The sequence below is a fragment of the Rattus rattus genome, chromosome 11, assembly GCF_011064425.1.
Source record: "Rattus rattus isolate New Zealand chromosome 11, Rrattus_CSIRO_v1, whole genome shotgun sequence".
NCBI lineage: Eukaryota > Metazoa > Chordata > Mammalia > Rodentia > Muridae > Rattus > Rattus rattus.
Genome location: NC_046164.1, coordinates 96,658,144 through 96,673,399, shown reverse-complemented (window position 1 = coordinate 96,673,399; position 15,256 = coordinate 96,658,144). Strand labels below are relative to the sequence as shown.

Below are 15,256 nucleotides of genomic sequence, written 5' to 3'. Positions count from 1 at the left end.
ATTGTTGCTGTAATATGCCTGCCAGGCAGTGATGCAAAAATAACTTGACTCAGAGCAGGGTCATGCTGACCACATAGCCTGTTGTGTTCTGTATGCTATGAGGTTTGTTAATCTTAAGAAATTCCACAACTATAATGTTTCATGTAGGACCCATCAAATTAAAGCTCAATATGAACTGTTAGGTCTAAAATGGCTTGAGTCAAGGCTGACAACCAGGTAGCAATCCAGCATTTGTGTATGAGTTCAATGTGATTTTTGCAGATTTATTCTTTATAAAATGGCCCTGAGAAATGTCCAGTGCACAGCTTTGAGCTGTTGCCCTGGTTGATCAGTATGTATTGGGGTATGCATTCCATAGTCCATCTCATTTCACTCAGATCAGTGTTAGAATGTTTTCTGGGGGTGACTCCTGGACCCCAGCAATACGAAATGGAGTTTTTGATAGAAAATGTGTAGGATGTCAAAGACCAGGCTTCACAGTCATGGGGGAAGGGGTGTAAACCACAGCAGGCAGCGGGGAGTGAAGTGGGTGGGTGTCAGTGCTGAGAGCTGCTGATAGGAGAGGGGCTGATGGGAGTGGGGGTTGAGGCATCAGTCCAGGTACTGATGGGGCTGCTGCCTATGGCAGCCAGCAATTAGAGACATTACTCAGGAGACTTTCAGGGAACAGAACTTGATTGATTCATTCAATGTGCCAGAGGAAAAAATCTCTGAACTCTTTTAACTCTTAGGGGCCATCGAGGAAGAAACAAAAAGAGAGAAAATTCATAGACAATCAGTCAGTCAGACAGACAGACAAACAGACACACACAGACTGAGTGGATTCAGCAAAAGATGGACAGACAGACAGATGTACATATTCAGACATTGAATGGCTGGAGCAAAGCTCCAACAAGCAGGCTCCAAGCATTTCTCTCTCTCTCTCTCTCTCTCTCTCTCTCTCTCTCTCTCTCTCTCTCTCTCTCACACACACACACACACACACACACACACACAAGCATTTCACACATACACATATATCCATAGAATACATATATACACATAGTTGGTGGATGGAGCAAGCTTCAACAATCACCCACCCAAGCTTTAATAGTTACAATCATACAGATCTGGTGGATGAAGCCAAGTTCCAACACATTCTTTATATACAGATTTCATATATGCAAACTTTATATACAGATTTCATAGATGGAATAAGATTCCAACATCTTTACCTTTTCTCTCTTAGCTTATATATCACAGCAAAATCTTTCAAGCAGTATAAAATTATAATGTGATTACATTCGATTTTTCCTTGTATTGAATGACTATGAAAAAACAATATATCCTCTAATACTTTTATAAGAAATGTTACATAGTACAGGTAAGGAAAACAAATTATTCCCAGGAACCCACTTACATTCATAACTAAGCAACTTGTTATAGACTAATAAAGTGTGAGAGAGCAAGGTGGTTTTCTCATCCCAGTTTCTCTTACTGTCAGGCAACAAACCAGGATTAATTATTTTATTATTTATCTTCAAAAGAGTCTTAAAAGAATCACAGATCAAAACTTTCATATGAAAATCAGTCATATCTGCTTTAAATCCTCAGAATGCATATCTACTCATTAGCAATTCTTTTCAAATCATATCAGGAGGCTGAGGGCAAATATGGATATAAGAAATCACACCACCAGTGCAGCCTCAGTGAGAGTCACGTCAGCCAGTACTGCCATTGTTTTTGTTCCTGTTATGACCTGATCCAGCTAGAATAGCTGTAGCTGCTTTGTTCCATGACTGACAGCTATTTCATATTGTTGCTTAACATGCCTGCCAGTCATTGACACAGCGAAGTGACTTGGCTTAGAGCAAGGACAAGCTGACCACATACCTGTTTGGTTCTGTATGATGTTTTCTAATCTTAGTAAATTCCAAAAAGCTTTCTGTAGGACCCATCAAATCTTGAGTCAGAACTGACCACCAGGAAGCCCTTCCTGCACCTATGTATGAGATCACTGTGGTTTTTGTGGCTGACAATGAAGAGTGCTACTAGTAAGCTAAAAAGTTATGATTGTAATACTCATACTCTGTTATCTCAATTTTCTGAAATTCCCCTCTACATCAACCATCCACCCAGTCCCCTTTACCTCACTCAGGACCAATCATCTTAAAGGTTAACTGATAATACTTTGCCTAGTAAGCAAACTGCTCCCCTCTTTGTGCTTTAAACTTTTGAACCTGGTTTTCCTATAAAAAGCCTACCCTGAGAGCAGACTAGTACAGCAATTAGGCTTCTGTGTTCTTTTTGCGGTCCTGGACATCCAGTATTGTGGGGTACATTCAATAAACTATTATTGCTTAACTGATATTGGTTTGTGTGGCAATTTCCCAAACCCCAACATTTGGTGCGTTGGCCAGGAATGCCCCTTACCCTCGATCAACCGTCAGTTATTGCTAGTGAATGTTACTAAGCCAACTCCCTCTATTAGGAGGTAAGTTTCTTGTACCTGCACGGTTCTTTTTCTTGTTTTGGGTTTGTTTCTGGTTTGGTCTAGACTTTTGGAGACCCAAAGGAGGAGGGCTGGATAGACTAAAATCTCCTAGGGTCAAGAGAAGGTCGGGAGATGTCCTGCTTCCTCTCTGGTTCCCACTGGGGGAACACCTGTTCTATTTCTGGTTCCCTTTTGTGGGACATCTGGTTTCTTCCCTCTGCTATTCCACCAATTCTATTGCTTGTCCTTGGCATGCCAGTCTGTCTATGTCTGCCAGTTTATGTGGTTTCGTTTCATTGCTCTATCATTGCTCTGTGTTTCATATTCAAAGAAATAATGGTTAAAGCTTCATCTGCTGGCCGTTCACCCCTTGATTGTTTTAGAAGGAAAGAAAGCAGTCTGAATTGGCCTAACAAAACTGATAAACTGCCTTTGGGGCCCTGTACCTGCCACCTGCAGCTGGGAGTGTAGCATTGCTGGAGAAAGTTCTGCCAGTGGCTGCTTGTCTGTACAAGTCCTCTTAAAAGGGCACTTCTTAGCTTCTCCTGGAAGGACACTGATGGCTATTTATTCCATAAAAATCTCTGTGCCCTTAAGAATTGGGTTCAGCAGGTGGCTAGGTGCTGCTCCCTTGAAATTACAGCTAGAAAAATAAGAAAGACTTTGTCTGTCTATTCTCAATATATAAATGTGTGTGGCCACTCCATGTTTGGTCTTAAATGTATAAATATGTTCTTTGTGTCTTGGTTATAGTTAATTGGCTTATAAGTTATTGGGTATGGTTAAAAATCTGTAACATCAGTAACAGAAAGTTGGCTTAAAACTGGTAACTCAGGTTTGGAGTCATTCTGAGCAGCAACACATGGCTTGGGCCAACCCAGGGAAACAGGTCTCTAAAGATATTTTTAAATTGGGATGATATTTTTATGTAACTTCTATCCTAAAAATACAATCTTATAAAAGATAGAATTTGAGTTGGGGATTTAGCTCAGCGGTAGAGCGCTTGCCTAGCAAGCGCAAGGTCCTGGGTTCGGTCCCCAGCTCCGAAAAAAAAAAAAAGTTGAAAAGATAGAATTTAAAAATGTTTCTTTAAGGAGGTATTAAATCTGCACTGTCATGCTTTTATAAACAAGAACTTTTCTGGCTGTCAAATTTTGTAACATGAAAATAATGCACTTGGTATTGATTTTAGAGACACTGCATTGTACAAACTGTTAAAATCTGGTTGTCTTCTAAAATTATGGCTACATTGTTAAAGCTGGCTTTGTCTTACAAAAATTATGGTTATTCTCTATGCCTTTATTCTTTAACAGGATAGTTTATCTTGATATTGCAGAAGGAACTTTTAAAAACTAGAGTTAAATATATGTAAAATTATGAACCGTTTAAAATCATTAAATGTTTTATTGGAATGCTTTTGTTGGGTATATGATAGTTACAATAAGAGGAAATTTTAATCGAAACTATAATGACTTTAAAAATTATAATGGAAAACAGAAATCAAATTATGAACCCACAAATCAGGGCAGTTTTCGTGGAGAAAGCCCAGGCAGTCCCTATGATGGTGGGCTGGATCGAATGGTGGAGATGACAATTGTCAGGAAAGCTGCATGTTATTTTGAGACAATCATCCCAAATGCATTAGAGAAATTGTAAAAATTGGCCACAGAAGGAATGATGGCCCATAGTTAGAAAGGTTACTGCTTTCTTTTCAGGACTGTCATAGCCACAGTTTGCAAAAAATACAGCTATTGGTTAAAGCAATAAGATAACGATTAGTTATCCATTCCTGAGGTCATTTTTGAAAATCTATCTTTAATCTTTTTTACAGCCCAGTCATTATCCCCCTCCTGGTCCGCCCTCCCACAGTTCCTCATCCTGTCTCCACACTCCCCCTCACCTGGCCGGCAGGTCTCCTCACTTCCTGGGGCCTCAAGTCTCTCTCTCAAGGGTTAGATGCATATTCTCTCACTGAGCCCAGACCAGGCAGCTCTCTGCTGTATATGTGTCAGGGGCTTCATACCACTAGTGTATGCTGCCTGATTGGTGGCTCAGTGTCTGAGAGATCTGAGGGTCCAGGTTAGTTGAAACTACTGGTCTTCCTATGGGGTCACCCTCCTCCTTAGCTTCTTCCAGCCTTTCCCTAATTCAACCACAGGGGTCCGCAACTTCTGTCCATTGATTGGGTGTACGTATATACATCTGACAAGTTCAGCTGCTTGTTGGGCTTCTTGGAGGGCAGCCATCATTAGTGTTAGGCCTTGGAGCCTCCCCTTCAGCTGGATCCCAATTCGGGCCGGTCACTGGACCTCCTTTCCCTTCCTGAGGTCTTTTTAACTGTTGTAGTTTCGTGATTTTCCTCTCATTACATCAAATATATATTGCTCTGTAAATTATGGTAATAAGACCAGGAATAAAAATTAAGGAATATGTTAATTTTTAAAAATTTAGAGATTCACAGTATCAAAAAGGTTAAAAAAACACTGGTTCTTGATATCCACCCTGCTTCATTTCAGTTCTTTTTGTCTTTTAGCTAAGACAAAGCTCTGGCAGCCTTCCTTCCTTTCAGCCCAAGGAGCTGAACAGATAAAAGCTCTCTGCACTATGATACTTGAATTTTTTTTTTTACCAACTTATTAACCTTTTCCTGCCCTGAGACTGGTTTCAGCTTGTGGGAAACAGTTATGTTCTATGATGGTATACCAGACAAAGGTCAGAAAAGTTCCTAGTCTCTTTCTGGAGTATGTTGTTTACGGGCAAAACATTTTTTTTTAACTTTGATACTAGAAGATCTTCAATTCAAAACTAACTTTTTTGTTTGTTTAATTTAATTTTACATTTTTCCTTTTTCACTTTACATCCTGTTCACTGCCTCCTCTTGGTCACCCCCTCCTACTATTCTTTCCCAATCCATCCCACTTCTCTGAGCAGGTGAGGGTCTCCCTGGGTAATCCCCCATCCTGGCACTTCACCCGGTTCCCTCCTTCCACATGCCTCTTATGACTATCTTGTTTCCCCTTTTAAGTGAGATTTCAAGCATCCTCGCTTGTGTCTTCCTTCTTGTTTAGCTTCTTTGGATCTGTGGAATGTGCATAGGTAACCTATATGTTATGGCTGATATCCACTTATAAGTGAGTACATAACAGCCATGTCATTTTGGGTGATATTCTCAAGTTCCATCCGTTAGCCTGCAAAATCGTGATGTCATTGTTTTTCGTAGCTGAGTAGTATTCCATTGTGTAGATGTACCACATTTTCATTCTCCATTCTTCAGTTGAGGGACATGTAGGCTGTTTCCATCTTCTGGCGATTATGAGTGATTGCTATGAACATAGTTGAGCAAGTGTGCTTGTGGGCTGTTGGAGCAGCATCTTTTGAGTGTATGCCAAGGAGTGATATAAGCTGGGTCTTGAGGCAGAACTATTCCCAGTTTTCTGAGAAACCATGAAACTGATTTCCAAAGTGGTCAAACTTGTAACTTTTAAGGTTCAAATCTAACATACATTGTCAGTCAGTAAACTTGAAGAAGATCAAATTCTTTAATATGTTAAGAAATATATTTAAAGTCATGCTAAGCATTGATGCAGTTAATTATAAGATGAAAGCTTTATTTAGTCTCCTGTTTGAAAGGTACAGTTTGAAACAGATAACTAAGACAGACAAAGACTGTTTAATTCAGAAATGCTAGGTCGGTAGTACAGGTAGCCCTCAAGCTAGGCAGAGATCTGCTGAATGTGGAATTAAAAGGTTTAAACATACCACGAGAGGCAGAAACTCCTGAATCTTTTTTTTTTTTTTTAGCTCAAATTAACATTTAATTTTATGCAAGTATTAAAATTATAATCAACTTACATTTTTGATGGTTATCAGTTGATAGAGACATTTATCTTTTTTTTTTATTAACTTGAGTATTTCTTATTTACATTTCGAATGTTATTCCCTTTCCCGGTTTCTGGGCAAACATTCCCCTCCCCCCTTCCTTATGGGTGTTCCCCTCCCAACCCTCCCCCCATTGCCGCCCTCCCCCCAACAGTCTAGTTCACTGGGGGTTCAGTCTTAGCAGGACACAGGGCTTCACCTTCCACTGGTGCTCTTACTAGGCTATTCAATGCTACCTATGACGTCAGAGTCCAGGGTCAGTCCATGTATAGTCTTTAGGTAGTGGCTTAGTCCCTGGAAGCTCTAGTTGCTTGGCATTGTTGTTCATAAGGGGTCTCAAGCCTCCTCAAACTCTTCCAGTTCTTTCTCTGATTCCTTCAACGGGGGTCCTATTCTCAGTTCAGTGGTTTCTTGCTGGTATTCGCCTCTGTATTTGCTGTATTCTGGCTGTGTCTCTCAGGAGAGATCTACATCCAGTTCCTGTCGGCCTGCACTTCTTTGCTTCATCCATCTTGTCTAATTGGGTGGCTGTATATGTATGGGCCACGTGTGTATGGGCTTCTCATCGGTGGTTTTATTAGAAAATATATGGCTCTTGTAGGGAGCATTATCAGCCCAATGGGAAGTTTTTATTTACACTCCAAATATATATGCATTCACAGTCTTATATGTATGTATGGTAGGCATTTTATGGCAGATGGATAATTCCTTATGACAGTTTATACACCTTTAATGTTTTGTCTCCTCTTATGTATTTTTATTTGTCCCTTCTCTATAATGAAATCCCTCTCCTACTTTTTCCATGTTCCCCTTTAGATGACTTATTCCCTGTTATCTCCCATTACTCCGCCACATCCCACAATGGTCTGTTTTTACTTTTCTGTTACTGTATTTACTCCAGGTTGTGAACTCACATCTGAAGATTTGGAGGTAGGAACTTCCTATGAGAGAGAACATTGCAACGTCTGTCTTTCTGGGTCTGTGTGACTCCACTCAGTATAATCTGTTCTAAGTCCATCCATTTACCTGCAAATATCATGACTTCAATATCCTTTAGAGCTTAATAATATATATATATATATATACACATATATGTGTGTGTGTGTGTGTGTGTGTGTGTCAGTTGAAGGGCATTTATGTTGTTTCTACTTTGTACCTATTATGAATATAGCAGCAATGGACATGAGTGAGCATGTATCTGTGTAGTACGATGTTGAGCCCTTTGAGTATATGCCAAGGAGTGGTAGAGCTGAGTCAAGTGCTACATTTATTTAACTTGAAGATTTGTCTATTTAATTGAAGATACTCTATATTGATTTCCAGAATGGCTACTATTTTTGGTCATAGTGTTTATATTTTTTATGATTTTGTTTTGTTGTTGTTGTTGCTGGTTAGATTATTCATAGTATTCTTTCTTCATTGTGAGAAAGAGTGGTTTGCTGTCTTGAGCATGAATGATTACTTCCCAGTTTTCCTATTTATCTATTCTTCACATGAAATGTATTATTTCCTGTGTTCTCACAGATAATTCCTCTCATGATCCTGTGGATGTTTTGCATCTCATTTATTATGTGCTATGTTGCTTTAGTAAGATGAATTGGGTTAATGCATGACTGTCTTCAAATACACTTGTGTCACTATTAGTTTTGAGACAGTATTTTTCTAAGTGTAACAATGTGGTTGATGGGGATTTTCTCTCCAGTGTTTAAATGTCTTCCCATGCTCTCCTACCTTTGGGGATCACTGACCAGACACCAAGTAGTATTCTGTTACTTGAGCCTTTTTATGTTGTTTGACCTTGTTCTTGAACAGCATTCAGTATTAATTTTACTCTTTCCCATTTGACTCCTTAATATTAAAGATCCACAAGCTGGCTATTCATTGTTCTTCAAAGAGAAAATCAAAGAAGAGAAACAGAATGACATGTCCCAGGTCAGTGGTCATGTCCACTCTTTCTAAAACCATTGTAGTTTGATAAATTACAAGTCTTTAATTTTCTGCTTCTGATGACTTTTTTAAATTTTATTTTGAAAATTTTTGCTAGACCAACAAAATCACACACTACAATTAACCAGATCTAGAGACTAGACAGCTCAATGCATTTTATGCTGATAAATGATTCATTTGGAACAGAAGCTCTGGAGTCTCAGATGTGATTTTATGTTTTCACTTTCAAATATATGTTTACATACTAATACAAGACCAATACCCCAAAATCCTGTGCTCAAATTACAGTAAGAAAAGCATTTACCTTTATATCCTTTTTCGTACCTGGTGGTCATTACCTTCATGGCAGTCATACATGGCTTAATTTTGCCATGAACCTAATGTTCTTGAGTATAGACTGAGATTGTAATCTACCTGTATTTCTCTTTTGTCTTTAATTTCATGATTGATATGTCCATGTGTTTGTTGGCACTTCATATCTGTTTGTCTTAGGGGAATCATTCACTTCTTTAGGAAGCTCAGTGGTAACTTCCCAGAGTAGAGAGATCAGTAATTTTGCTTTCTTTCCTTTACTCATTTTTGTCCCCCACACTATTCCACAGTGCAGAAAACGTGGGCTTGGACTCATTATGTAGAATTATGTGGAATGCATCCATACAAATGTCTCATGGGCATTGACTGATAGATGTGCATAAACTGTTACATTTGATGCAGAGAGACTATCCCTCATGGTGGCCTTGCTCTAGACACTGTGTTTGAATGTCAGCTCTTCATGTCCACCTTGCAGCTGTACTGTTCTGAAATTATTATTTCTCTATGGTGACACTTGTATATTCTTAGAAAAACTTAAGATTATATTAAGTGTATCTGATGCAAAGTTTTCTATCTGCTTGTTAGTGGACCAAATATCCTTATAAAATTAATTGAGCAGACTACTTGATTTTTATGTGTAATAATTAAAATTTTCAGTTTGTAGTGTTGTACAATCCTTGCTTCTATGGAAAAAAAATCCCAAACTCTTCCTTATTTGCCTAGAAGTTAATAATGAGTTCTGCTTTCCATACCTACCCCTTTATTATTTCATGGTGTGGCATTGCACCTAGAGTTTAAAAATCGTACCTCAGCCTGTTTGAATGGAGTTATGTGAGGCCCAAGTAGAGACAGGATTGACTCAGTATTTTATCATGATCTTCAGGCAGAAAATTTAAGAACGCATGTCCTCATCATGAATTTCTTTCTGAGACATGTACACTGTGATCCTGTGATAGATAACCCTGTCTAGACCTTAAATGTGTTTCTTTTTTTCATTGATACTGCTTGTAAAACTATTGTGTCATCCTGTTTTCAGAGTTCAAAAATTCATTACAGAATGTGACTATATTAGAAATTCTTTTTAATGAATTTTAAAATTTTTTAAGTGATTTTTGATGATAATTGTCTTCATTCATCTACATCCTGTCTCCTTATTCTACACAGCAGCACATGGTCAAACTGTGATTTTTGTTTCAGGGTCTGTTGACATTCAGGGATGTGGCTGTGAACTTCTCTCAGGAGGAGTGGGAATACCTGGACTCTGCTCAGAGGGCTTTGTACATTGATGTGATGTTGGAGAATTACAGCAACCTGGTCTCTGTTGGTGAGGACATTTTGCTTGTAGAATTCTTAACTCATTCTTTGTAAGTACTGACCCTATAGATTTTAAACTCTCAATATCAGCTGTCATGGAAAGAACAGAAAACTAGGCAAAGTTTGGTAATGAAAAAGAAATTTTCCAAGAGGTTTGCCTGCCCATGCTACCAGAAGATAGCCAGAGGGTATGGCTACTATGATCAAGTTTGTGGCAGAGAGACTGGAGACAAAGAGAAGTGTAGTGGTTTGTGCTCTATAAAGAAAAGTTGGAACTGAAGACCTAAGCACAGTGAGGAACAGCCTGATGTGAGAGGCTTGCACTACCACTTGAGGTCATGGTGACGTATGGGCCATACTGCTACTGCCAAGGGCCATGTTTGGGTCCATGGCCTTACTACAATGCGTCTATGTTGATGTTTGTGGCCCACGTTACTACACTGGCCATGCAGATGTCTGTGGTCTGCATGCAGGTTGCTGCTTGAGGGCATATTGATGACTGAGGGGCTCCCTGATCTGTCCCTGCCTCTACCAGCCACTACATGGTTGTGCAATCTGTGACCTCAGCATGGGAGCACTACCCCTGATGGCATGGGTGCATGAGAGTTGATGGGCAAACGAACTCAGCTACCATCCAGGACCAGTTACAGAACTATGAGTTAGTCTACCCTAACATCTATCCCATCTATAATCAGTAGGGTCATGTGAAAGGGCCAGGTCTCCTGAACTAAATGGCAGCATCTCCATGACTCATGACAACAGCAAGACATACAGAAGAGTCTTGGCCAGGATTCTGTATGATGACGTAGCAGAAGCCAGAGGCCTGAAACTAGAGCAATTATTCATTGCAATAAAGATTTGCAAGTAAAGCTATTTGAGCAAAAGAGTATATGATATGATATATGTGCTGGTGGAGTGGACTCAGACATGCACAGCAATCCTGGTGCTGTAACAGTTGTTCCAGGTATTAGAGAAGGCTGCTGTTGACACAAGAGCACATAGTTCTCCATAAGAGATAAGCAGATTTTTTCAAACTATTTTTACAAAAATTTTTAAAAATTAATTTTAAAATTTTTGTTTCAGGGGTAAGTTACAAAGATAGAAAGCAGATATGGAAGGACTGGGATATCAGTGGAATTAAAGTGCATGATGCAAAATTCACAATCACTAAAAATATGTTAAGAAAAAAAGAAAATTTTATAGTATTTAGTTTTTTCTTCTCATTTTTTATTTTAGAAGTATCATGCGTCCTTGGTTTTGGTTCCAAGATGCATTCCAAAATTCAGTAGTGGATACTATATCCAGCCATATCTTAAACCTCCATAACCATTATTGCAATTGACATTGTTTTAATTGTAAGAGAACTGAAGATATGCAAATTGAAAATTCTCCCAGCATATGCTGGAGATTCTGACAGGACATAGTACTGGGGAATTTATTCCTAGATTCCTCTACTTTCTGTTCTTCTAATGTACTGAGCACAGTATGGTGTTATATACCTATATTGTTTCCAAAAATTCTAACATGGGTCATGAGCTACCTCACAGAAAACATGGATTACTCTATGTAGAATTGCCCTGGTCACCTGTGTGGAGCAATTGCGATTGCCCTGGGAGGTGGAGAAAATGTAGTAACCAAAGTCAGGGAGTGCAAGTGAATGAGCAGGACAACAGTGAAGGATTAAATGAAAGAAAAGGCAAGAGTTGAAATTGCCTTTACTGTAATCAATTCTACTTGAAAGGATTCCTGATCACTGTACTTACTACAGTCTCCTGTCCTCAAGATGCATCCTGCCTGTTGTAACTCTTAGAAGATGTTGGGACTTATTAGACCTCTAGACCTGTATGGGGCCTTAATACTAGTACATTGTGCATTTTTACTTGACTGTGCTGGCATCAGATTGGAATAATTTTATAGATTATATTTCTAATGCGAGTCCATGAAGTAGGATTATTCTGCAATTGCCTTGCTTGCTTGTATGTCTTCATATGACATGAATCAGTTTCATTCCAGTGGAGGATACACAGACATCCTTTAGGAAAATGATCTTAGGAGGTTGTATACAGAGGATACATGAGAATAACCATATAAGGAAAGTTAGGAACAGCAGCATGGAGTTCAGACAGTGGAGGAAAAGATATGAGCAGTAGCTGCCCATGAAAGCCCTGCCTCAGATGATCTAGAGCTTCAGATAGCTGGGTATCTGTGGAAGCCCTGTCTCAAATGATCTAGAGCTTTGGATAGCTGGCGAAATATTTGCTTTGCATCCATTATTTTTGAAGAATCTATTGCCTTTTATTTACTTTTCAGAAAGGAAACAAGCCCTTTGATGCTTTTCAGTAAGCCTTATTATCTTAAAGAGAAATGAGTCTCCTGAAAAGTAATTTTCATTGCTATGTACTAGGAAGTACAGTCAAGGTGAGCCTGGGATTGCATTAAAGTCTTCATCCATTTCTGAGGAAAATAAAAAAAAAAAAATAGAGACATGTACTCTGAATATAATCAGTGAATGAGTTCCATATCAAAGCTAATTACTTACTCACAATTATTTGTTCCATCTTGTGCCAAGTTAGACATTTTTAGTAATGATCAGATATCTATTAGAAATCACTGACCTTGAAGGTTGGCATGCTGGTTTTGTGACCTTGAAAGCTGGCATGCTGTTTTGTGAGAACCCATACGGTCACAGTGAATGAAAAATGCTGGCTACTGGGAACTTGGTTCTAAAGAGTTGCAGTTTGACTTAGTTTAAAAGAGAATTTACACAGTCATTTATTACATGTGTCACCTGGGAACAAGCCCTATTAATCAGAATTGTACTCATTTTCAGAGAACTACTGCATATGTGAAACTGTCCGTCAAACCGTGAAGACTGAAAAGGACTCTTGTCAGGGTAATGAGCTTGGCGAAATGCTTCGTGGTCCCTCCAACTGTGTACTTTATAAAAGAAGTGACACTATAGGAACCTCTAGTAACTACAGATGCTGTAAGGACAGGGGTGCCTCTGTTGACTCATCAAACCCAGATCAACATACAAGCACGCACACTGGAGAAGAACCTTGCAAATCTAAAAACTGTGAGAAATCTTTCAGTTTGTGTTCCAACATTAGGGAAGATCAAACATTCTACACTGCAAAGAAAGAGCACAAGCAGGATGAATTTGATGACCGTTTCAGTTCTACATACAGTCTCATGCAACAGACAGTTAACATGGCAGAGAAACCATATCAGTGTGGACACTGCAGGAAATACTTCAGTACTGCCTCAAGCTTCAGCATACATAAGAGAATTCATACTGGAGAGAAACCTTACAAGTGCAATGTTTGTGAAAAATCCTTTAACAAGTGCACAAATCTTAAAACACATCAAAGACTTCATACTGGAGAGAAACCTTACAAATGTAAAGAATGTGGAAAGTCATTTGCGCAGATATCTGCACTTAAAAGTCATCAGAGAAGGCACACTGGAGAGAAGCCTTACAAGTGTAAGGAGTGTGACAGATCCTTTGCCTACTGTGCATCATTAAGATGGCATCAGAATATTCATTCTCCTGAGGCACATTATGAATGCAAAGAATGTGGCAAGTCCTTTTTTGAATTATCACGTCTTAAAAGGCATCACAGAACCCACACTGGTGAAAAGCCTTACAAATGTGAGGTATGTGAGAAATCTTTTACTATAAATTCAACTCTTAAAACTCATCAGAAAATTCATACTGGAGAGAAACTTTACAAATGTAGTGAATGTGATAAATCTTTTACCAAGTGCTCACATCTTCAAAGACATCAGAGTGTTCATAACCGAGAGAGACCTTACAAATGTAAGGAGTGTGGGAAATCTTTTACTAAGTGCTTAACTCTTCAAACACATCAGAAAGTTCATAATGTAGAGAAACCTTATACATGTATGGAATGTAACAAATCCTTTACCCAGGTCTCACATCTTAGAACACATCAGCGTGTTCATACTGGAGAGAGACCTAATAGATGTAAGGAATGTGATAAATCTTTTTGTGACAGCTCAACACTAAGAGTACATCAGAAAATACATACTGGAGAGAGACCTTACAAATGTTTGGAATGTGACAAATCATTTACTTGGCACCCACATCTAAGAAGACATCAGAGAGTTCATACTGGAGAGAAATCACACAAGTGCAAAGAGTGTGATAAGTGCTTTCTCTGGATTTCTAGTCTTAGAATACATCAGAAAATTCATGCTGGAGAGAGACCTTATCAATGTAAGGAATGTGGCAAATCTTTTATCTGGTACTCAAATCTTAGAGTACATCAGAAAATTCATACTGCAGAGAAACCTTACAAATGTATGAAACGTGACAAATCCTTTACCCAGTATGTGCATCTTAGAACACATCAGAGAGTTCATACTGGAGAAAGACCTTACAGATGTACGAAATGTGACAAATCTTTTACTAGAGCCTCAACTCTCAGAGCACATCAGAAAATTCATACTAGAGAGAAACTTTACAACAGCAAAGACTGTGATATATCTTTTCCTCAGGCCCCACATATGAGAACATATCAGAGAGTTCATACTGCAGAGAGACCTTACAGATGTAAAGAATGTGGCAAATCCTTTACTCAGTACTCAACTCTAAGAGATCATCAGAAAACTCATACTGGAGAGAAACCTTATAAATGCAAAGACTGTGACATATCCTTTAGGTGGGTTTCAAATCTTAGAAGACATCAGAAAATTCATACTGGAGAGAAACCTCACCAATGCCAGGAATGTAAGAAATCGTTTATTAGGTGCTCCTATCTTAGAGACCATCAGAAAATTCACACTGGAGAGAAACCTCACAAATGCAAAGACTGTGACATATCCTTTATGTGGATTTCAAGTCTTAGAAGACATCAGAAAATTCATACTGGAGAAAAACATACCACTGTAAATAATGTAACATAACGCTTGTCTGGTATTCCCTGCTTAAATCACAACAGGAGAAGTAATAGAAATATAAAGATAACACACTTGTAAAAGCTTTTAGTGAAGACTCAAATCTCACAAAATGTATTAGAGTTTATATTAAAATAAAATTCTGTAAATATAACTGTGGGGAAGCTTTTTATTTATTTTTACTACTGGCCTGCAAGTATGTCTGTGTACTACATGTATGCCTGGTGCAGGTAGAAGCCAGAAGCATTAGATCCCCTGAAGTTGGCAGTACAGTTAGTTGTATATAGCTATTTGTATGTGGGGGATTGAACTCTGGTTCTCTGGAAGAGCAACCAGTGCTCTTAACCACTGAGCCTTGTCTCCCTTCCCTGGGAAAAATCTATAACAAAAACATTTAGCTTATTCAACATC

General features: G+C 38.7%; 1 protein-coding gene across 1 annotated transcript in view; it reads left to right on the top strand.

The window, feature by feature from the left end:
• The window catches only part of LOC116912058 (zinc finger protein 54-like), a 30,529-nt gene extending 15,540 nt beyond the window's left edge, over window positions 1-14,989 (top strand). The window contains exons 3-5 of the mRNA XM_032915923.1: window positions 8,205-8,284; window positions 9,809-9,935; window positions 12,756-14,989. Coding sequence (XP_032771814.1) covers window positions 8,205-8,284; window positions 9,809-9,935; window positions 12,756-14,854 — 2,306 coding nt within the window. The 3' untranslated portion in view covers window positions 14,855-14,989. The remainder of the gene's footprint in view (window positions 1-8,204; window positions 8,285-9,808; window positions 9,936-12,755) is intronic.
• The last annotated feature ends 267 nt before the right edge of the window (window positions 14,990-15,256 follow it).